At 36.2% G+C, this 25,336-nt stretch overlaps 1 protein-coding gene across 3 annotated transcripts in view; it reads left to right on the plus strand.

Moving 5' to 3' along the window:
• The window catches only part of TTBK2 (tau tubulin kinase 2), a 62,644-nt gene extending 39,163 nt beyond the window's left edge, over nucleotides 1–23,481 (plus strand). For 2 of the 3 annotated variants that reach the window (XM_060761015.2, XM_060761035.2), the window contains 10 exons: nucleotides 584–649; nucleotides 1,677–1,769; nucleotides 3,820–3,945; nucleotides 5,403–5,557; nucleotides 7,534–7,747; nucleotides 8,170–8,381; nucleotides 8,770–9,337; nucleotides 12,627–12,875; nucleotides 18,051–19,291; nucleotides 20,886–23,481. In XM_060761015.2, the coding sequence (XP_060616998.2) occupies nucleotides 584–649; nucleotides 1,677–1,769; nucleotides 3,820–3,945; nucleotides 5,403–5,557; nucleotides 7,534–7,747; nucleotides 8,170–8,381; nucleotides 8,770–9,337; nucleotides 12,627–12,875; nucleotides 18,051–19,291; nucleotides 20,886–21,354 (3,393 nt within the window). In that variant the 3' untranslated portion in view covers nucleotides 21,355–23,481. The remainder of the gene's footprint in view (nucleotides 1–583; nucleotides 650–1,676; nucleotides 1,770–3,819; nucleotides 3,946–5,402; nucleotides 5,558–7,533; nucleotides 7,748–8,169; nucleotides 8,382–8,769; nucleotides 9,338–12,626; nucleotides 12,876–18,050; nucleotides 19,292–20,885) is intronic. The other variant, XM_060761027.2, reaches the window with a different exon arrangement.
• The last annotated feature ends 1,855 nt before the right edge of the window (nucleotides 23,482–25,336 follow it).

The raw sequence follows: 25,336 nt of genomic DNA on the forward strand, positions 1-25,336 counted from the left end.
CTGTATTTCATATTGCTGAGGATAAATACATCTGCAGTCTAACTCCTTACTTCCCCTTTTCAGTACTCAAAAGGAAGATGTGTTAAAAATTAGAAAGCAATATAATAAATAGCCTCTCTTGGAACTGTCTTTCTTCTGTTGATAGGTGATATTAGTCTTTGCTTTGTAGATCTTAAATTACTTTATACGATTAGTTGTTAATTCTGAACGAAGCTCTCGGTTATTCAAGACATGCACAGTTAATTATTTCCTTAGATTTACCAAAACCTCTCACTTAAATTTTACTAATCTCAAGGTGCTGAAGTTAAATGCCTAAAATATTCGGTTATGGCTGCTGAGATATGGGATATGGGTGCTTTCTGGGGATTATTAGAGTATTAGCACAAATAAAGAATTGGTTTTGAACAACTGAAAGCATGATAAAAAAATATTATGCTTGCCTGTTTCCATATCCAGGACAGATAGGAACAGATTCCAAAGCAGAGTGCCAGCATTATTTTTTATACTTCTTCTTTTATATATTGCTGAAACTGATATTGGAATTATCTGTGATATTTTAATCCCCTTCCCCCTCTGTTTACAGCCCCGAGCAGTTGCTGGTTTTAGAGGGACAGTGCGGTATGCATCAGTCAATGCCCACAGGAATAGAGTGAGTATTAGCAATTTCTTGCAAATGTTTAGTTATTGAGAGTTTTTTAGTGAGTGTACTTATAATTTTTGTTTTCGCTTTTTCCCCTATATGATCTATCATTGGAAATAATTTTGATTGAAATACTGAAATTATTGATGAAATCAAAAGTCTGCTTATTACATTCTTTAGTTGAAATAAATGTTCTGGCAATTGATTTTACTTGAATCTATAGTATGTCAGATCTATAAAATTTGATTTAAGCTAAGCTTAATGTTAATCCTATCATTGGTTTTTGGTTTGATGGTTGCTTATATATATAATATTGTTATTTTATTCTGTTTTATGTTGTTTTATTTTATATTCAAGTGTGTGTTTTTACCCATGTTTGTTTTGGGCTCGTCCCTATGTAAGCTACCCCGAGTCTCTTCGGGGAGATGGAGATGGGGTATAAAAATAAAGTTGTTGTTGTTGTTATTATATTATCTAGGACAGGCCCATTGGAATATGTGGGACAGTAGTTAGTTGAAATTAACAAGTCTCATTCATTTCAGTGAATGGAAGAATTGCTTCTAGAACTGGGTCTTTCAAAATGAGCATGTATGTAGATGTTTTGTGAAGATAGAGAAGAGTTTAGCCTTTCCAAATAATTTTGACAGTTTGCAATGCAACACATTTTAGCCAGTTAAATCTTTCTGAGGTCACTTTATTCAATTTTGCCTCCCCTCCCACCCATCCCCCTATCTGCAGATGGGTAAGGAGAGATGTGCTCCCCTCCCTTGATGAGTATTCATTGATCTGTTCAATTCTTAAAAGATATTCAGCACTTCTGCAGACTTTGAAGTTTTTTCAAGCTTATTGATTTACTTCTTTTTGTGCATGGATCATGCCATTTATGTTGTATAAGGATTGAGGATTGCAATTATGTTAAGATTAGAGGTCTCACATTGTGTGTCACATTAATGTCTTGAGATAAACACATTCTTCTTCCATAACATCGTAGTTCTAGCTATGAACCAGAAAACATGTAACCTTTCTCTCTCCATAGGAGATGGGACGTCATGATGACCTCTGGTCTCTCTTTTACATGTTAGTAGAGTTTGTGGTGGGGCAACTGCCGTGGAGGAAAATTAAAGACAAGGTTTGTTTAAAAATCTACCAATCAAGATAAATCAAGGAACAAACTAGTTGGAACCATATCAGGAATTTAATAGTAGGCATGAAGTAAATGATTTTCTTTGTGATCACAGTAGGATATGCATCTGTTCTATAATTATTTTCGTCTCACTTCAGCATGCTACAATCAGCTGTAGGGGAAAAGGTTTAATTATTGCAATGGAAATTTCTGGCTAATGTTAAAAATATTTGTCAATGTTGACACTGAAGAAGTAGGGGAATAAACCAAGACTGAACAGCTTTAGAAAGGCTAAGAGCCACACCTGGCCAATCTGCCACAAACTACTCACCATCTTCCAGCCACTTCTGATTTCTATTTTTCACTTGTTCAGATCTATTTTTGGTGATCCCTGTGATGCTTCTAACGTACTTACTCGTACCACTGTTGCCAAATATGAGGCCCTCCTCCTATCCCACTGCTATAGCATCAAATGTGAGCACTTTCTAAATGCCCTTAGGGTTCCAAATGTGAGCACTTTCTAAATGCCCTTAGGGACTATTCATCTAATCCCATCACTGGACTATCACCCTTAAATAACGACTGTAATGATAGACAGTGTGTGCTTAAATTTCAACATTCCAATCACCCTTACGTAGCATTCTTAGAGGCACAAATGTGTAATTCAAAAATTATGCTTGAATAGAAGTTTAACAAAAAGTTCCAAATTACTTGATTACCTTCCTGCTGTTGCAGTACCTATTGTTAACGGTACTTCATGCAGTCATGCCGGCCACATGGCCTTAGAGGTGTCTACAGACAACGCCGGCTCTTCAGCTTCGAAATGGAGATGAGCACCAACCCCCAGAGTCGGACATGACTGGACTTAATGCCAGGGGAAAACCTTTACCTAACACATCTAAATGCTGACACTAGCAACTAACATACCTCTCACTCATAATCGTAACTTCTGTTCCTCACTCCTAATAACTAACCTGAGTTTTATTTCTGTATCACCCTTACTAACTTTTCTTTGTAATTAATGTTCCAACATTTGATACTAATATCTCTCCAGCCTATCCATTTTAACATTCTCCATTCTAGCCATTTTAACATAACTTCAATCATTGAGCCATTCATCAGTCACCTCCCCCCACAACTTTCCATGCTCTCATCCCCTCCCAAAAGATCACTTACCATATTGCATTGTCTATACATTATATACATAACCCTACTTTATCTTAATTATTCTAGTAAACACAACATTTCAAAACAGAAGTCCGGAACATCATGCCTCCCTAAATACAGGTATTAAATCAAGAGTTATAGCTCTTGGAGGCCTGATTCTCATTTACTGAGCCTGATATTTTCTCACACAGTGTAAGCTATTGAAGAGCATACTAGCCCTGGGTTGTTAGAAATAGTTAATTCTATGTGCTTTAACCTTTTGAATTAAATCCTTGACTAGTTAGGTCATCACACATGAGAATAAATCCACTTGAAATCTGGTTTCTGCCTCCTGCAGAATTCTGGGGTTTGTTGTTTAGGGAAGAGCCTTTAACAGCCTCACTAAACTACAAACCCCAGAATTCTGCAGGAGGCAGAAACCGGATTTTAAGTGGATGTATTCTCTAGTGTGATGAAGTAGATAGTTAGTACAGCATACTATAAACCTTAATCCAATCTTGGGGTGGGATATTCATTCATTCATTCAGTCAGTCAATCAATCAATAGCAAAACACATTGACTATATCATTGAACAAGTCTGGGATTCTGATATGTGGCAAAAACTCATTTTTTAGAAATGTGGGTTTCATACCATTTAAAAAATTCACTTAGCAGATAGGTATCTCCAAGAACCTCTGTTTATTATGCTGTATTATTTGTGCCAAATTGGAGCTCATGCACTCTTGTTACTGAATTTACTAGTAGTCTTCAATTCAGAATTATTGATATGTACCTAAATTAAAAATTAGGAAATCAGATCTGGGTTCCAAGTATATGCCTGAGAGTTAAATTCAGTGTAGCTATTTGTTGATTATAAAGTATTATTTATATTTCATTTTGTTTCTTGTAGGAGCAAGTAGGCTCGATAAAGGAAAGATATGACCATCGCCTGATGCTAAAACATCTCCCTCAAGAATTTAATACTTTTCTAGATCATATTTCTTCTCTAGATTATTTTACTAAACCTGATTATCAGGTATGATTTTTTAACTTTACATTTTATAAATCTTGTTTCTTCCTCATTCTCTTGATTATACTACTATATATTCTTGCACCTTCTAGTTTTATTGAAAACATTATTCTAAAATATTTTCTGACTGATATTGTAGCATTTTTAGTATTTTTCCTAAGAAATATTTCCATACGTTTCCAGTTCTTCCTGGATAGCCAGCAGTTCTATCAATTTCTGTTCTGTTCTTGTTCATGGTCTCTATGACTCACACAAATGGGTTAGCTGTGACTGTGTAATGTATCTTTCAAAATCTTCTAGAGATATTATATACTGTATAAGTTGACCTCATGTATAAGTCAAGGGCAAGTTTGTGAGCCAGAATTATGTATTTTGATATGAATAAGTTGAGGGTCATGCAGCAGAAACTCAGGTTTTTTTGGCTAGTTTTTGACTCAACTTTCTAGACTTATACCTGAATGTATACAATAAACATTTTGTGTCTATAAGTCTAGAAAGTTGAGTCAAAAACTGTCCAAAAAAACTGAGTCAACTTATCCATGAGTTAACATAAAACTAGACATTAACTCTTCATAATAAAAGGTACTGTCCCCTTCTTTGAGTAAGTAGAGTGATGAAAGGTAAAACTTCAGTCCATTCTAGAAGAACCTAAAAGATTCCATGCTCTCCACTGCAATTGTGCTTTTGGCCCCTTTGAATGCCTGGACAGGAAAATGGTGGTTGTAGTGGCCAAGCATGGCTGACGCTCTGAAGCAACGCTGATATTTTTACCCTCGCTGCTGCATGACCCTCAACTTATCTGTGGTTCATATAAAAATACATAATGTTGGCTCCCAAAACTTGCCCTTGACTTATACATGAGGTCAACTTATACAGTATGTAATATCTCTAGAAGATTTTGAAAGATACACTACACAGTCACAGCTAACCCATTTGTATGAGTCACAGAGACCATGAAAAAGAACAGAACAGAAATTCTATCAACTGCTGGTTATCCAGGATATAATTTTATACAATGTTTAATAATTTTGTGTATGAAATAAGGTTTGTGTATACTGAATCATCAGAAAGCAAAGATGTCACCAATATGGGCAACTATGGATTTTGGAGAATCGTATTTCTTTGATTCTAAGACACCATTGACTGTAAGATGCACACTAATTTTAGTACCACCATCAGAAAGAAAGCTTTATTCATATATATATGAAAGCACCTGCAATTCTAAGATGCACTCATTTTTAGAGACATTTATATGGGGGAAATGTGTCTTAGAATGGAAGAAATACAGTATTTTGGATTTGCAAATAAGGGGGGGGTGTTCAACCTGAATTAGACATTGAATTTAGGTCTATTTTCAGATGACTTCAAAGTACAATTTTATAAGAATTGATGCTTATAAAATTGGAAATCTCTAGTCTGATAGTAAATTGAATGCTCTATTGCTCTTTTCTTTGTTTTTATAGCTTCTCATGTCCGTCTTTGACAACAGCATGAAGATTTTTGGAGTGGCCGAGAGTGACTTATTTGACTGGGAAAAGACTGGAATTGATGGTTCTCTAATTACAGTCACCAATTCAACTACTCCTCAAATACACACTCGTTTGACACCAGCCATGGGGTATTTTGTACTATTTCATTTGACATTATCTAATAGAGCATTTGAAATTAGCAATTATGTATATATTTGTTTTTCTAAAGGTTGCCAAATATTGAATTAAGGAATGGGCCTCTAGTTTTTTAACTCTATAGGAAGTTTTGTTTTTGCACTTACTATCATTGCAATGTTGAGGAAACTAGGTGTGCTACTTTGTAACATGATGTTGATGAAAGCATTGTAGATTTGTTGGGGAAATCTTTCATTTGTTCTGCCATTCTCCGTTTTTCTGTGGTGAATGGATTTACCAGTGTATACAGGATTATGTCAGGATTCTCATTATATCGTCCTTTACCATCACCAAAGTACCATTCTTAAGTATATTGTTTGAAAATACATTTTCAGATCTTGGCATCTCCAATCCTTTCTCAGTACTTTTGGTTACGGTTGAAAGACCAGATTGCTTGGCCATGAATATTAATTACAAGGGTTGGAACTTTAATAGTGGCAACTATTTATTTACATATAATACAAAAGTGACACATGCTACCAAGTTTTACAGTCCTTCAATATAGTCGCTAGCATTGTGGATACCTGTTGCAGTGCCTGTTCTGTTGATAGCTCAAATGGAGTGGTCTACTGCCGCAAGGATATCTGGAAAAGTTCTGAATCGAATGCCATAAAGTGGTTCCTTCCTCTTAGGAATTAAGTCAAAGTCACAAGGGCTTAAGTCTGGGGAGTATGGTGGATGGTATAGCACTTCCCAGCCCCATTGGTCAAGCAAATCAGCCACAGCTTGCGCTGCATGTGTCCAAGCATTGTCATGCAAAATGATAGGGGTGTTCTGCAGAAAGTGTCACTGTTTTTTTCTCAAAGCTGGTCTGAGATGGTGTTCCAAAAGTGAGCAGTAATACTGTGCATTGACTGTCTGATGTGGGGGAACGGTATACGTTAGGATGACACCATCACAGTCATACATAAGAATCACCATAACTTTCACATTGCTAGGGTTCTGATGAAATTTTGAACTTTGTGGTGACCCGTAATGACGCCATTTGTTCAATTGCCGTTTCATTTCTGGCTGGTATGATCTGGCCCAAATCTCATCCAGCGTAATGATACGGCGTAAGAAAACCTCTCCTTCACACTCATAGCTCTCCAAGTGGGTACAAGCAGCATCATATCATAGCCATTTCTGCATTTCCATCAAATGATGTGGAACCTCATCATGAAGCAATTTTTCTCATGCCCAAGCATTCCTTCAGAATGTGGAGCACAGTCGTATGCGCAAATCCTGTGTTTTGGGCCAGCTCACGAATCGTATGGCGTTGATCACTGTCTACGAGTGCGGCAACAGCATTCACTTCTGCTTTGCTGACACTAGGACGACCTGGCTGATGCATGTCTGCCACATTTTGGCATCCTTTGTTGAAGGCTTTTACCCACCTTGTCACTGTTCTGTAAAGCAATACAGATTCCCCACAAGCCTTTTGAAGACCTTGATGATACTGTCATGCTGTACAACCTCTGTAACATTCAGTCTTTATCCAACTCCGTTGTTCTTGTTTTGAAAACATCGTGACAACATTTACTTTAGAGCGCAAGCTAATACGAGGCTAAGTTCTTCGCATCACTCTGCATGAACGTGATGTAGGAAAGGCGAGTCTTTTTGCTCAGAGTTAACATAGGTATGTAACTAACGGGTGGTATACACAACATTCTTTGATTTCATTGCGTGGCGTCTTTACAGCAGTGTTGCCACTATTAAAGTTCCAACCCTCGTAGATATATCTTTTCCTCTGTGCTACTTCATAGAAGACACAGGATTGTAACAACCTTTTAATCTTGGTCTTGTATATTGTGTTGAGGAATGTACAGGAAAAGATAGAGGCACGTTTTCAATTGTTTAAGAAGTTTATTATTTATTGGCTTAAGTAATGTAGCAGTCTTTCTTTTACTGGTACTGGTAAATATACAGTTGCTTTTCCACTTCTTTATAGAATTGCCAATGCCACACCAATACCAGGAGATCTGATGCGAGAGAATACGGATGAAGTGTTTCCAGATGAACAGCTCAGTGATGGTGAGAATGGCATCCCTATTGGAATCTCTCCAGAGAAGTTACCAGAATTTCCAGGACATCGTGTTCAAGAAAAGGATGTATGGGAGGAAATGGATGCAAACAGGAATAGGATAAAAATGGCTGTTCAAAAAGTAAGTATTATAGTTGAGTAAGGAAGAGTATTAAATTGTTTCTTGTTTCTTCAATCTAAAATTAACTTTTATTGAAAGAATGAATAAACAGTATCTGGAGGAGACAGAGAAAGTCCCTTTATCTCCAGCATCTTGTATTCGTTTTCTTCTGTTACATACATTTGGCTTGTTTTTACTAACTGTAGTCTACAGTGGACTCCTCCTGAGATGGGAGGATTTATAATAACTGTTGGTTTTACTGATGGGTCTATGGATCGTAACAAATCTTGTTGTTTGTTTAGCTGTAATTTAGATTAGCCAGTGTTTTTCCAGGTTCAGATGGAGCTGCAAGCTACATTTAATAAAAAAAAGAAGTGAATGCGTCTTTCTAAGTTATGTTTGAATTACCTATTGTTTAATTGTTCACTGGTGTTTTATCATAGGCTGCTACAGAAGAGGAGAACAGTCATGGGCCAATTAATGGAATGCTTAATGCACCAAGCCTTGGTTCTCCAATTAGAGTCCGCTCAGAGACCACACAGCCAGATCGGGATGTTCCTCTGGTCCGGAAGTTACGAACAATCCATAGTTTTGAACTGGAGAAGCGTTTGACCTTGGAATCAAAACCAGACACAGATAAATTTCTGGAAATTTGGTATGTAATGGTTTCCATTGTGCTGAGCTTTTTTTACTGTTGGTTGATTTATGGTAACTTGTGTTGTTCAGCTTTTTGGTGCAGATTTCAGTATTGCCACATGGTTCCATTCATGCCATGTGTCTTACCCAAAAAATTCTGGGATGGAAGATCAGTTTTAAGTAAAGCGAATCGGAAGTCATTTTTATAATGTAGTTTGAAGATTCCAGTTCTGAAATCCCAAGAAATATAAATGAAATGCTTTTGAAATTTTTTAAAATAGCAAAACTACCAGACAATGTATGTGCCCTACATTCTACTTTGTTGACCAGACTTTATATCTCTTTCCAAATGCTAACATTAACCTGCTGTCTCATATTTCACACTAATTTCTCTCAATATTCCCAAGCATGGAGAAGAAGAAAAGAGAACTGAATGCTGGAAAGGAATCTGCTGTTGCAACTTCTCAGAACGCATCCAAGCCTGCAGCTTCATCTGGTCCTGAGCATGTTTGGCACTATGATGAAGAATACTTACCTGAGGTTTCGAAGCCTGGTTCAGGTGGCTCTCCAGAACAGGGTGATGGTGGTGTTAGCAATGGTTATGTAGCTGTCAATTTGAGCTCCTGCCAGCAAGAGTGTGACTCCAAGGAGTGGGTGATTGTGGACAAAGAACGAGACCTGCAGGATTTCAGGACTAATGGAGTTGTGGGGCATAAAACAACTGGAAGTCCTTCTGATGAGGAGCCTGAGGTGCTTCAAGTGTTGGAGGAGTCCCCACAGGATGATAAACCTGGAGCTAACACTAAGAATACACCCATGGGAACACCTTTGGAACTAGGTGTTGAATGCGGTGGTACTGCAGCTTCTGAACAGTTTACAGATCAACTAGAATTTCCAGTTGGAACTCCAGGTCATGTTCTTGCTGTCACGCCTTCAAGCTTGATGGAAGCCCAAGCAGAAGGCGCTTTTACTCCAGTAAGTGAACAGTTTTTCAGTTGTTTTATTTGTCTGTTAAGTTTAATTAGGTTGTGTTATATTGTAAGATGTGTTTATCTTGATGTAATTGTCTGTATGGTTTCTTTCCGGCAACTGAATATTTGCCTTAGATGTTGGATACTGCCCTGAGTACCTTTGGAGAGGTAGAGCACTATACAAATAAAGTTGTCATTATTATTATTGATTTATTATTATTAGTATTATTATTATTAGTATTATTATTATTATTATTATTATTATTATTATTATTATTTGAAACACAACAAGATGAGTCCACAGCAGATAAGATCACTCTGCTGGCTATTGTATTGGATCACACGTCAGACACTTCACAAGTGTCTAGGACTGTGTAATGTATCAGTGAATAATGCGTGCAGATCCCAGTAAGGTGGCCTTCTGCAGTTGGCAGATGGTAATTTTGTCAGCGCTGATTGTGTTTAAGTGCAGGCCAAGGTCTTTAGGCATTGCACACAGTGTGCCGATCACCACTGGGGCCACCGTGACTGGCTTGTGCCAAGTCTTTGCAGTTCGATCTTTAAATCCTTATATATTATTATTATTATTATTATTATTATTATTATTATTATTATTAATTGCTGTTGCTCAACTTCATTTTATTCACAAAATCCAAGACACTACCAATTGAAAATGTATCTGAAGCATAATCAAAATACCACTTGTGTATAAGTCAAAATAAATTGACAAACAATTGACTCACAAAAACCTGGGTCAATTTATACACAGACCAATAATGGAACAGCTCTCACCTTATAACCTCTCTTTTAACCAAACAATGGGCTATCTCACTTTTGCTTTTAACCCTACCCCTGAACAGAGTTTTCTTCCAATTTAAACATTTAATCTCTTTCCATCCTTCTTCATCATTTTTGAGTCTGAGTGGTATTCAACAGCAACGTGAGGAAGCTGAAGAATGTAATGTGCACTTGGAACAGAATGGCAATTGCCTTTTAAAATAGGGCTCACTGCATAAGCCTCTGCAGAGAGATTGTAGTGGTCATTTTTAATAGGAGCATACTGTAAAAACCTGCCCCTATGAAAAATGACAGCCACAGTATATCTTCAGAGAGAATTAAGCCGTAAAGCCTTATAAAAATGGCAGCCACCACTATGTTGCTACCGAATCTCTCTCAAGATGAAAAAAAGTAAGGAAGATGGGAAGGTCTACCTTTTCCCCCTCAGGTTTGGGCAAAAAAAAGGTTAATGGGTGAGAGCGTCCTGTTTCTGCCTCTTGTCTGCCTTTGCACAGGGTCCCTGATAGCAGTAAGTTGTTTTCCCTGTTGTTCTTTCCCTGCCATTTTCCTTCCCATACTGAATTCTTATTATTTTTCCTCATTTATATTCTGTATCTGTATATATGTAGTAGACATTTGAAGATTGACAGTGCGATTTATACCCGTCTCCCATTGTAACCAATCAAATAAACACATCCTCTCCTTCTCTTTAGTTCTACTTCAGTATGTTCCTTCTATGCATTTTTAAAAGGAGATGAAAATATGTGTTTGTTACATGCTTTTAGTTTTACCCTACACATATCTGTGGATTGTAGGAAAACTCATAATAAGCCTCAACTTATACCATGAGGTTGATTTTTACACAAATATATATAGTACTACTCCATAGTAATGATTATCCTGCCAACTGTCAGATATAACTTAATTTTTGGTAGGAATCTAGCATAAAACCATTTCTATCCTGTCCTTTTAGTGCTTGTGCATTGTTTAGTAATGGAAAGTGAAGGTTCGCTTTTGCAGTGGCCATAATATGTTCCTTTCATCCAAAAATAGACAGCTTATTTAGTTTTAAAGACTTCTTTTGAAGTATAAAAAATCATTGGGATTGTGCATGTCATATTTAATATGGTACAAAGTTACATTAATTCATTTTTATTGTGAGAGGCCAGATATAAGCTATCATAAGCTCTTATAAGCTATTACAAGCTATTCTAAAAGGGTTTGAAGGATATTACTTTCAACTACAAAAATATGAGCCCTCCTCCCCTTCCCTACTTGTAGTCTTCTTGGCTAATCGTGTCTTCTATTCTTCCCTTTACTTTTACCATCTTATTACAACAAAAAAATAGTCGTGTCATTTCTGCAGACATTATATCGACAAATAGTCACTACTTTTCCTACAGCCTATAGATTTTTCTTCTATTCAAGTCAGCCTGTTCTTCCAAAGAAGTATGTGTTAATAACTCATTTTTAAACCTAACTTTAGAAAAAGGAAATTTATCAGGTAGACCTAAGCTTAAAAATGAATATGAGTAAAGAATTACAGTATAGTGTTGTCGAGAATGAGGACTGGTATAGACAATCCTTGGTCTATCCCTATTTAAGGCAGCACATACGGATTTTCAAACCATGGATGGTTGAATCTGTAGAGGCAGAATCCATGAATACTATGCGTCAAATATAATGTGAAGTTGATTTGTTCACACTTCTTATAGCTAAAATTAACAACATGTTTTCTTCAGAAAACAGAACCAGTGAGATTAACTGTAGCATAGGATTTGAAAGATATGCTAATCTAGTACCAAAGATGTAATTTCTCCTGTCACACAGTCATGATGGGGTAGGGAGTAGCAAATAAGAATGGCCATGCCTATTCCTGTAATGTTAAACCATATCCAAACGCTACCATTAGGGATTGATTTTGATCAGAATTTGAAGTGGATTAGAAATTTTGATTAATTGTGCCCCTGGTTTGCATTAATGGTTTATATTAGGTACTAGTATACTTGTATGATTGCTTATAATGTAAGTATGGATAAAGAATACACAGCTCTCCATATCCGTGTCCACAGATTTGACCATCCACAATTTGAAAATATTCAAAAAGAAATCCAAAAAGCAAACATTGATTGTTCTGTTTTATATAAGAGAGACCATTGTACTATGCCACTGTATCTAAAGGGACTAGAGTATCTACAAATATTGTTGTCCCCAATGCCCATTGTGTATCATCTAGTAAATAATTTTTGAAAGCAGTATCTTTTGTGAACAGACTTCTGTATTTACATCTTTAGAAAAATTAAATGAATTATGGAATGTCATTGCTAAACCAAGTAGGAATTAGACCTTCCATATTTTGATATATTACAAATATTTATAGTGGCCAATGTTTATCTTTTGCACACAATTATTTGAAAAAGCAGACTATAAGGCTATGATAGAACCAACCAAAATATGGTCTTTCCTAATACATATTTGAAACATTTTCTCTTTTCCTTGCCATGTTGTTCTAACAGCTCAGCTCACTTCACATGCTGCATTACTCCATCCCAAGAATTTCAAGCCCCATCCTCCGTACCCTGAACCCTATAGCCCATCTTACCACCCACCTGGACCCTAAGAAAGAGACTGGCTTTCCAAGGAGTCAATCAGCAGAGAGCCAATCTTCCTCTTCTTTATCAGCTTCCCGTAGACTACTTCCTGTCATTCCCAGTGGAAACAGGTTTCCCCCTGTCATTCGCATCTCAAAAGCCCAACTTCAGCAGGTGAATACATCTTCATCTTCATCAAAGCAACTACACTGTGGCAGTCATTTGTGAAGTTTTGTTGTTCCCAGCTACTTTGCATTGGTCAGAAGTAAATTCAAGTTTCTTTAAATATATATTTGGGGTGGAAAACATTCTTCCTGGTAGGCAATCATGACTTAAAAGGCTGAAAATCTGAAACAGTGGTAAATATTACTGAATGCTCATTATATACTAAACTGTTGTAGAAAAATAAGGTACATTGGCAAATACTGTCATTAAATAGGAGATAGAAATCATAGAAGCCTTAATAATGTTAATTTCCAAAAATAATTTCATTATATTTTTCTGTGTATGGCAGAGGAAGACTGTATGGGATATATTACAGACACTTATGCCTCATTTCCTGACTGAGGGGGATTAAGTGTTTCTACAACAAATAGAACTACAATTACATATAAATACATAATATTGAAGAAAGTAATATGGAATGAAGATTATTCAAGAAAATATTGGGAAGACATTATTCAATTAGATTTCTTTCTGGGAAGTCATTAGTATTCATACTCACTGTGGTCTTATAACTGAGAGAGGTAGCAGAGGAACTTAAACTTGCAATGACTGTTCAACAGCATGGCTTAGCCTTTCATCATAGCCCATTCTACCACTAGTATTGTCATGTTAAAGAACATTTCTGCACAGCCCATTATTTTGCTTATTTGCAGACTATATTATGTGATAACATAGTCTGTGGATAGATTTTTCTCCCTGTCTCGCTCCTTTTCTTTCAGTAGAAATGTGTATTACTGGTTGAAGAAAATAATGTTTCAATTATATGCATGTGCGTGTGTGAGTATGTTAATGCCTTCAAGTTGACTTATGGTGACACCATGAATGTCAGAGGATTTTTTTAGATGAGGAATATTCAGAGGTGGATTTGCCAGATACTTCCTCTGAAATATAACATTTGTTTCTATCAGTGAATTAAATAATCAATGATTTCTTAATAGCAGGGCATACATTTTCTTATTCGGATTTCAGTGATTTCTAGTTTGTTTTTTCGATTCTGATCTTTTTCATGCTTAAACGACAGTCATGTTTGAAATGACTTTACTGCCAAAAAGATAAGAGACATAATTGCGTTATCTGATGGCATATGAGGCAGCCACTTTGCTGATACACTGCTTTATCACACTAGATCTTAAAGAGTAAGCAAAGAGTATGAATCCCATCTGAAATCATGTGGCTGCCTCCTGCAGAAGTATGAGGCTTGTAGTTTAGTGAGAGCCAGGACCTTTCTGGCTGAACATTTTAAAGCCCCCTCCCCTAAACTACAAGCCCCAGAATTCTGCAGGAGGCAGCCATAGGACTTCTGACGGGGTACATACTCATTGGCTACTCTTTAAACTCTAGAGTGATACCGGCCATGAGTTGTTCTGAGTCTGCTCAGTGTGTGGATGGGAAATTGTATTGAATTCTTTGAAAGAAAGTCAGGAACTAGATCATGGATTTATTGTTTTTAAAAATCCTTCATTTGAAACCAAATAAGCTCTATGTATTTTATTTTGTGTTCTGTGGCAAGAATGTAGCTCTGTGTTTTCTCTGTCTTTCAAAAAAATGACTGTACCACACTGTAACAAGAAGCAAAATTTCCATCCCTTCCCCTCCCGAGAGTATACAGATTTATTTAAACAACCCAATTTCTCAAAGAATGTGAAGCAAAATAGACCTATGCCACTGATTTTTGTTTAATTATTGCAATTGTCTTTCCTTCACATTGATTTTTGAAAACAGATTGGCTATTTTCACATAAATAGAAATGAATAAATGCATCATGAAAGTAGTGAGCAAAAGATGATACATATTTGAATTCAACTTGCTCATAGTGTAACTTTTGTATTTAGATACAAATTAAAGATGTTACAATTTAAATAGAAATATGGTGCATTTCAGCCTAATGGAGAAGATTTCAATCAGATGACCTGTGTATATGTTAGATTTCCTGAATAGATGCTGTTGAAGGAGAACTTCAAGGCCTTTGCTCTCCATTTTTTAATTCATCCTTTGCTTTCATTTGTATTTTGGAGAAATAGGATATGTAAATTAGGACATATGACCAGACTGTTTTTAAGGTTAGAAAATAAATTATACATTAAAAAATCTTAGAAACCATTGGGGAATCTTTTTATCAATATATGTGATGCTTCTTTCATCAGCTTAGTTAGCAGTCTGCAGAATTTGGAAATAACTTGGTACAACTGACATCATTACCTCCAAGGTAGTGCCTCTCTGAACAATGAAGCCTTAATAATGTTAATTTCCAAAAATAATTTCATTATATTTTTCTGTAATTTGCTCACTCATGCTGTGGAGGCTCACAAGTTGATGGGAAACTAAGAGACAACACTGGCAGGTGCTCCTTCAGAGATAGAGTGAAGAACAATAATTATTACTACAAAACAGATTGCCACCCACCAGTTGGACCACAGAGAAAGTAAAATGGCTTTAGGAGTGTAAGATGAGGAGGGAAGAATATTAGGAGTCAACATCAAAATTAAAAACCAAAAAATATTAGTTTGCAATATTTATGCGCCAAATGGACCGAATCCATTTTTCATAACTGCTTAGAACAGAGTGGGATAATTTGTTTGAAGAATGATTCATCACCTTGAAGGAAAGGTTTTGGCACTTCGCACAGGCTCCCTGGAGTGCTGTTAACTTTTTGAAAGCAGTTTCTGTATGTCTTGAATTCTGTATAGCTTGTGTCTTAAAAGTAAAAAAAAAGGAATAATAAAGAAAATAAAATGTTAGCTGTTTCCACCAAAGTAGATTTGTTAGTGAAGACTGTGGACCACATGTGCACCATTTGTTTGTTTGTTTGTTTAGTTATAATAAATGCATTTTTCTGGAGCTACAGAAGAAACATCTAGGCTTGAAAAGTGACACACATGCACACATCAGAGCTTAGAAAGATTGCATAAAAGTATAAACATGTTGCATATCAACTTCTTGCTCAAACCATCAGCTTTCTTTTAAATCTTTAATAATTTTTAAAACAAAGTAAACGTTTAGGTTTATACACGCATTATTATTTTTGCTATTATGTTTGTTCCTGGTATCAGTTTCTGTTTACTATTACACACTTTTCATATATTGTTGAATGACTCATACGTTCCAATCCAACATTGTAACCAGTACACTATATGGGCTCTTACAATGTTCCCTAAAATGACCTTTGCTAGATTTGATTGATAAGGTTCACAAGGAATAGGTTTTGTATTTTTTTATTTCTGTAAGAATCCCTCTTTTGCCATTTTACAAACACTGTTAGCTTGTCCTGCTTCAGTATCATAAGTACTATTTGATCTTTCTGCTACAGAGAATCAGTAAACATTCTTTCATTATTAGCATCACGAATCACTGAATTGTAAGGCTAGATAGATAGATAGATAGATAGATAGATAGATATTAATAGAAACAGTCTTTCCCGGACAATATGCTACATAAATGAAAGCAGTATAAAATTAGAAATTGAGACTATGTGGTCATTCCCATTGTTTCTGCCATACCTTTATAATGATAGCTTCTAGAACTATGCTGTACCCATCACCCACTCTTTCTCCTCAGTCTTATATCTCTGCAATGCTCATTTATTCTCCTGAATGCCCTTTTGGTCTTGGATTAAGCCTAGAAAATTCAAAAGTAGTAATGCTGCTACCCAAACATTAATTTCATTAGATTTATTTGATTAATATCTTACTTTCTTGCCTGAGATGCAAGGCAGCAGCAGCTTCCAAACATAAATAAAAAGAGATTCTAATCAAAAGACTACACAATATATATTAAAACACAAATTAAAACCCCAAACTTTTGATAAATGGCAATCAAAATATTAAGAATTCCAAGATCCCCATTAAAAAAAAAACCTGTTGTAGCAGTCATTTACTGAAAAATTGTGTAAATATAAAACGTTTTGTTGTGGCAAAGTGGTATTTTAATTTCTGTTTATTAGTAGTATTTTTAATTTAATTTACTATATGATTTATTTGTATTTTAGTGTGTATGATTTATTGTGCCTTTATCAGAAAAGGCCCAGACCTTTTTTATAGTCCTTTAATTGGTCCTGGAGTTGAGTGGCTCCGGTCTCCTAGTAGGGCCATTGCTGAGACCGATCCTTGTACTGTAGCATTCAGCCAGCCCCATTTTCCCTTCTCCTTGCACTAGCCTTGGCCCAGCCTGTTCCAAATAGTCCAGCCTCTTATTGAAATCTTTGCCCCTGGCAGCTTACCTTGTATGAAGAAGAGAGCGGAACTGGTTTTAAATTGATTTTAATGTATATGCTGTGTTAACAGTTTATGCCTATGTTTTTGCTTTATATGGTACGTTTTTGTATTATTTTGCATACGTGGAAACCGCTCTAAATCTCCTACAGGAGATAGGGCGGTATATAAATAAAGTTTTATTATTATTATTAAAGGCACCATAAATGCTCACAAATTTTGTTTGGCATTAACATTTGAGGACTCCAGGCTATTGATTAAAGTGATTTGGTGTTGATGAGAAAATGTGCTACATAAAACATGTTAGTCTCATAATATTCCTTGTTCTTCACAGAAATTTTGTGATGGTTGCAAAACGATATGGGAAACAATGGAGGTATTTGAGCAGGGTGTCATGTTAATTAAAATTCGGATACTTGAATGTTTGAATAACGAGTCTATATATAGACTGGAAGATGGAAAAGGTTTGAGTGTAGAAAAAGGGCATCACTGAGTATCTTTAGTTTCTCTTTGATAAAAAATGTAGGAGATTTGAGGAGCCTACTAAAAGAAAGAGTGTAAGGGGGGAGGCTATGAAAAGGACCGTCTTTTGAAGATGATGAACAATAAAATCAAGTTGGTGAGAATAAAACCATATTTATGGACTAAGGTAAGGGGATTGTTGAAATTAAAAGCAATGGAGAGATTAAGATGGATGGGACAGAGCAGAGGATTTTAAAAGTGGCTTTGAGAAGACTTGATTTTTTAACAAAGTTACACTTAATGTTGTCTAACCCTACAAAAGCAAATTAGTTGTTAATTTTCACATTTAATCTTATATTATGATTTGATTATATGAGTATGTGGTTTGTGTGAGCATTTCAAGGCGAAGAAAAGCAATTTCTGTGAATCATTTAAAACTCTCTTCTCTGTATAGGTGACAATACCCAAACCATCAATGGCATCCACACAGTCTGCCTCTGAGAGCTTTCATTATGGTCAGCAAATGGACAAGAAGGAGCGGGACACTCGGCTTTTGGAACAGAATGTTGAACTTCTGTCTCCTAGAGAGAACATAGCTGTCTCAATGGTGGCAAATGATGCATTAACTTTCAGTGGCAGTAAAACAGATGTAGTTCTCAAGTTAGACCATGATTTAGAGGCACATGATAAAGGAGGACATGCTGGAGAAGGTGTTGTAATTCATGATTGTAGCCAAACCAATCTACTTGAACAATTCATGAAGAGGCAAGAGGAAAGAGAACGTGCAGGTCTCTTTGAAGAAGACAAACAGATGCCTGTGGTTTGTGGAGATGCGTTTGAACTACAAACTAAAGGGCCATGCCTGACAGTCCTAGGCAACTCTGAGCCTTTGTTTGATGAACCTCAGATGTCTACAGAATTTGAGGAACTGAGACCATTCACTTCCTGTCCATTGCCAAATCAGGATGCAAAACAAGAGTTATTGAAGCAATCGGCTGCTGAAACATCAGATGTTTCTTTATCAAGAAGTACTGATCAATATGCTCATAGACTGGAAAGTCAAGTGCCAGTACAAGAAAATGGTTTCCAGGATGATGGAGATCGTGGTGGCCAACAGTTGAATCCTGACAACTTTACACAGAAAGAGGAGCAAAATGTCCAAAAAAATGGAGATGTCTTTCACTCCATTTCAGAAAATGAAACTTCTCATCAGTCCAAGAAGGAGTTGGTAAGATCACCATTTGCAGCAAGGCAGAGTCGCATTCCTGTATTAGCGCAAGATATAGATTCCTCATCAGAGTCTTCTCCTGTTTCAGCAAAGGAAAAACTTCTTTTGAAAAAGGCTCATCAAACAGACTTGGTTAAACTACTGGTAGGAAGGAAACACCTCAGATCTTTTTTTGGTGACCTCTCAAGTGCCTCTGAAAAGTCACTGAAGGAAAAAGGAGTTACTGGTCCCATTCCACTTTCTGAAGATGTGTTGTCCTCTATTTCTAAACTGACATTGGACACTCATTTACACAACCAAGTAGAGGAGAACTATTTGTCAACAAACAATCCTTTAATCAGAAAAAGCAAAATTCCAAGACCTGTATCTTGGACTACCATGGATCCTGTTAACAGTTCTAACACTGCTCAGTTTTTTCCTCGACCACCACCAGGAAGGCCACCAACAAGGCCTGGTGTAGAAGCTAGGTAAGAATAAACAATAGCTTTACTAAAATCAATTTCAGCAATTTTAGGAAGACTATTACTACAGTCTTTGCCACTATGTAAATTGTAATGCATTCTCTTTGTTTTCTGGAATTAAGCAGGTGAATATGTACACATGGGGATACTCCTCACTATGCAGATCTATTTGTCTGCATAAGTAGTATCTGTGTGTGATGGTGACATTTGTTCTATGTTTTAAAATCATTTTGTTTCTATTTTAAAGTGTAAACTTGGAACAGATATAATTATTATAGAAGGTAATTTTAAAAATCTGTTTGCTGGCAGTTGTTTAATATAAATTCAACATTTATGATGAAATTGAGGGACCTTTTGGAGTAAGAAGTGGTATTTGTCATTCCCTCCGTTGGTCTCCCAAATGTCCAGCTCCTGTAGCTAATAGCTTGGGCTAAAAGGGCTGGCCTTGCAATCCAACTTTGGTCCATAGTCATAGTCCCCCCATCTTATTTTATATAGTACATCACCCGCATATATTAAAATAGGCAGGAATTTTGCAGTGGTTGCCAAAAATAGAAATGTATTACTTGTCAAAATAGAGCTAGATAGCCAGAAAAATCTATAGCTCCATTATAAACTCCTTCTGTAATGAATATTTTGGCAAACACATTAGATAAAGACTTTTCAGGTTTGCATACCTTGCACGTATCACCTAAATAAATAAAATAGAACAAAATCTACAGCAGAATGTACACGCCTTTGAACCTCGAACTTTTATATTACTTAAATGTCATTATGCCATGGGGCAGGCAGAAAGAATTGACTTTTAAATTTAACATGAAATAAAAAATCATGACTGAATAATATATAATAATAGTTCAAAGACTTAAACACTGTGATAGAGGTTTTTTTTACTGCATGGGCTACTCACATTCATAATGCTTCCTGTAATTTTGTAGGAACAATTAGTAATAAAATCCTGCATTTAAACTTCTCAAAATTAACTGCAGAAAATAATAGCTTACCATTCTAGATGTTCTGTCCTAGAATCTTATTCAAATATTTTGTCTCTAAACATTAATAGAGGTAATAAGCTATTTTTAGAATGCCAAAATGAATGACTTATCATGAGTACAGTGCATCCCTCCGCCATTATATAATAGCATAACTGTACATTATTTTCTAATTCATGGTATTATGCTTTTCTGTGAGAAATTATTCCTTAAAGCAGATTACGGAAGCGTAACAAGAAATCTAAATCAATAGTCACTTAAAACCAACGCAAACATCAAAAATACAACTAGAACCAATGTTAAGTAGCAGCATCAAAATGATACTGTCTTAAAAATAGTAGATAATTACATGTGAAAACTTGCTTTGAGTAGTTCTGCTTTTAAAGCCTGTCTGAATGCAAGAAGAAAGAGACTGTTGTGTCTCAGCAGGAAGACATTTCCAAATAGTGCTTCCACCAAAATTGTGTTGTTCACTGAGTCGTATAATGATGGAACAGAGACTTTCCATGTTGACCCTGGAAAGAATGGTACAGCTGCCAGGTTCTGTAGTTTGACATAGGATTTGAGAAAATCATGTGGAGAGGAATAATGCTCTGTTTCTTTTCAAGGTTGCGCAGGTATAAAGTGCTAGGAAGCAGCAACTCTGATTCAGAACTGATCTCCCGTCTGGCTCAAATCCTTCAGAATGGATCTCAGAAACCACGGAGTTCTTCTCAGTGTAAGAGCCCAGGATCTCCACATAGCCCTAAAACGCCACCCAAGAGCCCGGTCATTCCCAGGCGCAGTCCCAGTGCCTCACCAAGGAGCTCCTCTTTACCCCGTACTGCCAGTTCATCATCGTCCCGCAGTGGCCGACCGCACCACGACCAGAGAAGTTCATCCCCCCATCTTGGAAGGAGCAAATCGCCTCCTAGTCTTTCAGGTTCCTCTTCTTCAAGGAGATCCTGCCAACAAGAGCACTGCTACAACAAGTCGAACAAGAATGGCCTCAAGGGGTCTAGTAGCTCCTGTCACCACTCCTCTAATGTTAAACCTCCCACAGGAAAAAGCAAATCGGCCAGTAAACTTAGCAGATAGGAACAGAGTCTTGTCAGGTGTCAAACACCCACTCCTTAATCTGATGCATGTTGTGTCTGTGTACTGTGTATTTTAAAAAAGAAAGTCTTCAAAGATCAGTGTTCATACTGACTTTCAAAGAAAAGCAACTTGTAAGATAAATACTATTTGTACATGAGTGGCTAGGCATTGCCTAAAAACAGGCAGCAAGCAGATCAGGGAAGCTAGAGGGAAGGGATAGAACTACAGGAAGTTCAAGATGTGTGAAACATTCAGATCATGCTCTTGGAGGTGAGTGTTTTAGTAAGATTTTCGTTTACTTTTTATTTACTGAGAACACATGGCTTATTTTAGCTTTTCTCTCAAGGAAAGGTTAGAAACTAACAGGTTTCACCATTACACCATGACACTTGAGCTCAATACTTTGTGTTTCTAGGCATATTTTTGGGAAAACAAATAATTTGGAACAGCAATATTCCTGCAGGTTTTTCCTCTAGTATTGGCTTCAGCATCATTCGAATTTGTTTGCTTCCCATGCTCTTTCATGATTTGTGCTTCTGTCCTTTTAAAAACAAAACAAAATGCAAAAATAAACACACATCCTGTACCAATATATATTCAGTAAGAGCTGCATCCTTAGATATAATAAGTGAAGACAAATTAATTGAAACCAGTATCTCATAATAATTATGTAACTATGCATAGGATTACAAACATAAATCTGAAGAAGTTGGGGGAATAAATGTTTATATACTTTTATTTCCAGATCCTGAAAATTCTTTTAACTGCTGCTCATATCTTGATCCTTGGACAACGCAGTAACCTCTTTGTATGTTTCTGGAGCCATAAACCTTTGCACCAGGTTCCCATCATGTAATAAATAAATAAATAAATAATAGGAAATAATCGCCACAGCTTGAGGTAGAGAGGAAGACTGAGATTAGATCCTGTAGTTTTGATATTTATTTGAGTGCAATAAAGTTTCAAAGGGAAGTCACTGTTAAAGTTGAGCAGAATATATCTGGGTGTATATGTGAAATATTTCTTCCTGTTAACCTTATACATAATCTTTCCCCAGCAAAAACATACTGTTGAAGAGAAATATTTCCACACTTAAACCTTTTACTTGAAAATTTAATTAATTTAAAACAAAATAAAGCTTTAATCTTCTTAAATGTAACTGCCGGGCCTATTCATGCAGTTCGATTTTTCTCCTATAGAACCTGGGCCAGAGTCCTTGATAGTAAAGCCTGCAGAGCAAGATCACAGGGGTAGTTTCTTAGATTTCAGTATTCCTAAATGCATATTGTATCTCAGTTTTTGCAAATATGTACATAAATTCCCACCATCTTGCTAGGCATTCTAAATGTTTCTCTATTGAGTAGAATATCACCCCTTTTGTGGCTTCCATACTATACAAGTGTACATATTTTCCTACTTAAACAGATACTTGAAATTAATTGGAAAATGGAAAACAGTACACAGAAAACTAATGTTTGAGAACTGTCTTCCACTTCCCAGAAATGTTATGCTCTGAATAAAACCATTGGCTCCTCATTTTCTGATATTTTGCTTAATTCTGCTAGATTCAAGTCAGTGGTCGATTTAAAAAAACTCATGAATATTTTAAAATAGATATAATTAGCTTTCTGAATGGGTATCTGTTTTAAAATTAAATGAATGCAAACTCTGTATACATTGACAATTACTGATCTGCTTGCTGTAGTCTTTTGCCTGTAGTCAGCATAAATTCTTTTTAATGTAATTTTGTCTTCATTTACTGCCAAAATAGTATACTTGGATGGACAAGAGAATATTTCCTCTTTGATTCATTTTTAATGCTGCATTGAAGCTGCACTGAATTTCTCTTGTTCTGTCAGAATGTGTTTGTTTTTTATTTCTTAAATGTGTATATTGTTTCTTGTAAGTGATGTAGCACAGTGTTGAACCATAGTCTCATTCAGGTTTCAAGCACTACAGAAGAATGCAATAGAGGGAGCATACCTGCTGTTTCTTGAAAAACTGTATGATTTTAAAAAACTATTTTGATGTATTATACTGTATAATAGGTGCTATACTTAATAATTGCATGTTCTCATTGGTAAATTATATATTATAAATATTTATAAATATATATATACATACATACATATGCTTCTGTATACTTCCTTGATTCTTCCATTTCCATTTGTAACCTTATGGGCCACAAACAATGCAGTACTCTTTCAGTTGCGTGCCTGAATTCAATACCCTTGGCCTTGCTGATCCCACTTCCTGGCATGCACAAAGCTGGATATTCTTCTTGCCTCAGTTCAGGACTTGAAGGGTTGGTGATTGCTCAGCAACTCCGTGTTTGATATCAGTTATGTCACTTTATTTTAAAATTTTTGGGTGAAATGGAAAGAATCAGAAAAATTTTGTAATTTTTGGCCAAATAGAATGTATGTTCATTATTGTGTCTTTTCGTCTTGCCACTACATTTTTCCATCCCATCATGAGAGCTTTGCTGTACAGTGTGTAGAGACAGGTAGATCCATATAACATGAAGAAATCCAGATCTCCTCTTCATTGTTGTTTTGTAAAGTCTCTATCTTATTCATCTGATGATGACAAGATCCTTCTGGGAACCTGCACCTCTCCTTAGGCTGCAGTCCAAGCATGATGACCTTTGCATTATCAGATTTACAGAAGTACATCCAATTGAGCATATTGTCCTGGCAGAGCATGTTTGAAACTCTCTGTGATCTGTCCCTTTTTGAGATGACACAGAAGTACTTCCAAGGACCAATTTATTGTGAAGCTAAATAATTCTAGTTGAATCAGATGAATGGTAGAGGTATATTACCTAAGAGTAACTTGCCCTGAAACTACAAAGCTGTATTAATTATCCACATTGTCCTGTAGTATTTAATCGAATCAGTTCATTTGGTTTCTAAAGTCTAATAAAAAGCTTTCCTTCTCTTCTTACAACCTGCTTCAACTATTTGCAGTGTCTGTGATGTCCATATCTTACACTACATCCAAAGGCATTGTTGTGTTTCTAGAGGAATTCCTTCATAAATATGTCCAGACCATTTAGTATGGTACAGATAGTTCCCCTTGCATGTCGGGAGATGCATATCCCAAAGAGTGATTTTCATGTTCTGTCAGGGATGAAATCATATGTGTCCTATGCATTAAGTTAAAAAGAATGTTGTAGACATATTTTATACATTCCTATTATGAATGGAATATGTATTCTGAAACTAATATTCAAACTCTTTTCTGTTGGTATACATTTGTATTCCTTTCCATTTTGTACTAATGCAAAAAGACACCAGCTGGAGACTAGGCAGTATTTATTCAAAGTATAGGTTGATATAGGTGTGTTTTTCATTCAGTGACAGAACAGTTCATTTTCTGAAGATATCACTGTACAAAAGATGTGAGCCAACGGTGTACTAATAAGTAAGCATAGTGAACTACTATAAACAAATTTCTCTGTATTAGCCAGCGAGTTTCATTTTGCATCTCCTACATTTGTTTTCCCACAGTGTTTTCCACTTCTGGAACCAAAAAGACATTATGAATGAATCTAGATTGCTACAGCTTCAACTGTATTGTAATCATTGCGTTTATTACTTCATGAAATTCATCTCTTTTGTCTTGAAGAATAAAACTCAAAATAGGTAAAATAAGGGAAAGACAAAATTAATACGGGTGGTTGGTGCTGGATCAGAATGAATTAGACGAAATTATTGGCTTGAGCCATAGTTAAGAATAGTTGCACAGTTCTTTCTGTAAAGGCTCTGATCATTTCTCCAGAAAACTAATGAAACCTGATGGCAGCCTCTGCTACCTTCTCAAGCCTTTTCTTCATTTTTGTGGAGAATGCTACCTTATACCCTATGACACAGGTAATAGTTACCACCTGTAGAGGCTCTGAATTGTTGCCGTTGTGCTGAAAAAATGGTTTCTCTGGTTTTGGAGGGACCATAAAATTCTGATGACTTGGGTGAGAATC

This window comes from Anolis sagrei, chromosome 1 (genome assembly GCF_037176765.1).
Source record: "Anolis sagrei isolate rAnoSag1 chromosome 1, rAnoSag1.mat, whole genome shotgun sequence".
In the NCBI taxonomy this organism is placed as follows: domain Eukaryota; kingdom Metazoa; phylum Chordata; class Lepidosauria; order Squamata; family Dactyloidae; genus Anolis; species Anolis sagrei.